We start from the raw sequence: 1,702 nt of genomic DNA, 5'->3' as shown, positions 1-1,702 counted from the left end.
TTCCAATTTCCAAAGTCATTTTTGAAATTTTTCAGGTTTTGAGAAATTTCTTGCCCAAACAATATCCTTCCTTTTCTCCCCTGTTCAGTTTTTCCATCAAACCACGACTTCTTTAATCTGAAACTATGCTTTGGTGGCAGTCTCTTTCGATGGCACATATAGACATGTTTTCGGCTGAACTTCAACCACAAACTGTCTGTATTTTTTCCACATAATGGACAGGCCATCTGACCCTTTACTTTGCAGCCTGCAAGATTCCCATAAGCCGGAAAGTCACTAATCGTCCAAAGCAGCATTGCCTTCAGATTAAAAGTTGATTTACTGAATGCATCATATGTTGTCTCTCCATTGTTCCAGAGATGGTTAAGATCCTCTATGAGCGGCTCTAAGTATACATCAATGCTATTACCAGGCTGTTGTGGTCCAGGTATCAACAATGTAAGCATGATATTCTCCTTCTTCATGCATAGGTTAGGTGGCAAATTGTAGTTTACTAGCAAAACAGGCCAGCAACTGTAGTTGTTGTTCTTCATATTGAATGGATTAAATCCATCTATGGAAAGACCAAGCCGCACATTCCTTTCTTCAGCTGCAAAGGAAGGATATTTGGCATTCATCTGATCCCATTTAACTGAATCCACAGGGTGGCGGAGTTTACTATCGTTGCTCTTGTTAGTCTGATGCCACCTTAAGTCCTTAGCCATCTCTTCGGACCTAAACATTCTCTTCAGCCGTGGGATTATGGGAAAGTAGCGTAACACTTTCTGTGGAACACCTTTCTTTACTTCACNGGGCATTTAGACCATCCTTTGATTTCCCACAATGTAACAAAGTAGAGAGAATACTTGCAGCCACATTCCTTTCTACATGCATAACATCTAAGTTATGCCTCACAGGAAGATCCTAAGAAATAAACAGAACAAATACAATAAATAACTATAAGTTTACACAAAGTGTAAATGAAAATAACTATAAAATCTGAAAATAAAATTATACCTCCCAATACGGTAACTTGAAAAATATAGACCTTTTCTTCCATCTTGATAACTCTCCCTCATCTACATTTACATCATTTTCTTTATCCTCTTCTGACTCACTAGATAACTCCTCTTTATCAGACTCCATACTAGTACACTCAGTCTTTTTCCTCTTGCGCGCAGATCGTTTCCAATTTCCAAAGTCATTTTTGAAATTTTTCAGGTTTTGAGAAATTTCTTGCCCAAACAATATCCTTCCTTTTCTCCCCTGTTCAGTTTTTCCATCAAACCACGACTTCTTTAATCTGAAACTATGCTTTGGTGGCAGTCTCTTTCGATGGCACATATAGACATGTTTTCGGCTGAACTTCAACCACAAACTGTCTGTATTTTTTCCACATAATGGATAGGCCATCTGACCCTTTACTTTGCAGCCTGCAAGATTCCCATAAGCCGGAAAGTCACTAATCGTCCAAAGCAGCATTGCCTTCAGATTAAAAGTTGATTTACTGAATGCATCATATGTTGTCTCTCCATTGTTCCAGAGATGGTTAAGATCCTCTATGAGCGGCTCTAAGTATACATCAATGCTATTACCAGGCTGTTGTGGTCCAGGTATCAACAATGTAAGCATGATATTCTCCTTCTTCATGCATAGGTTAGGTGGCAAATTGTAGTTTACTAGCAAAACAGGCCAGCAACTGTAGTTGTTGTTCTTCATATTG

At 38.8% G+C, this 1,702-nt stretch overlaps 1 protein-coding gene across 1 annotated transcript in view; it reads right to left on the bottom strand.

The window, feature by feature from the left end:
- Positions 787–1,702, bottom strand: part of LOC104751727 — a 3,141-nt gene continuing 2,225 nt past the window's right edge. The window contains exons 3-4 of the mRNA XM_010473746.1: positions 997–1,678; positions 787–903 (exon numbers count right to left, since the gene is read on the bottom strand). Coding sequence (XP_010472048.1) covers positions 787–903; positions 997–1,678 — 799 coding nt within the window. The remainder of the gene's footprint in view (positions 904–996; positions 1,679–1,702) is intronic.

Source organism: Camelina sativa, chromosome 2 (genome assembly GCF_000633955.1).
Source record: "Camelina sativa cultivar DH55 chromosome 2, Cs, whole genome shotgun sequence".
Lineage (NCBI taxonomy): Eukaryota > Viridiplantae > Streptophyta > Magnoliopsida > Brassicales > Brassicaceae > Camelina > Camelina sativa.
Note: the sequence above shows the minus strand (reverse complement) of the source record. Positions and strands in the feature narration are given on the sequence as shown.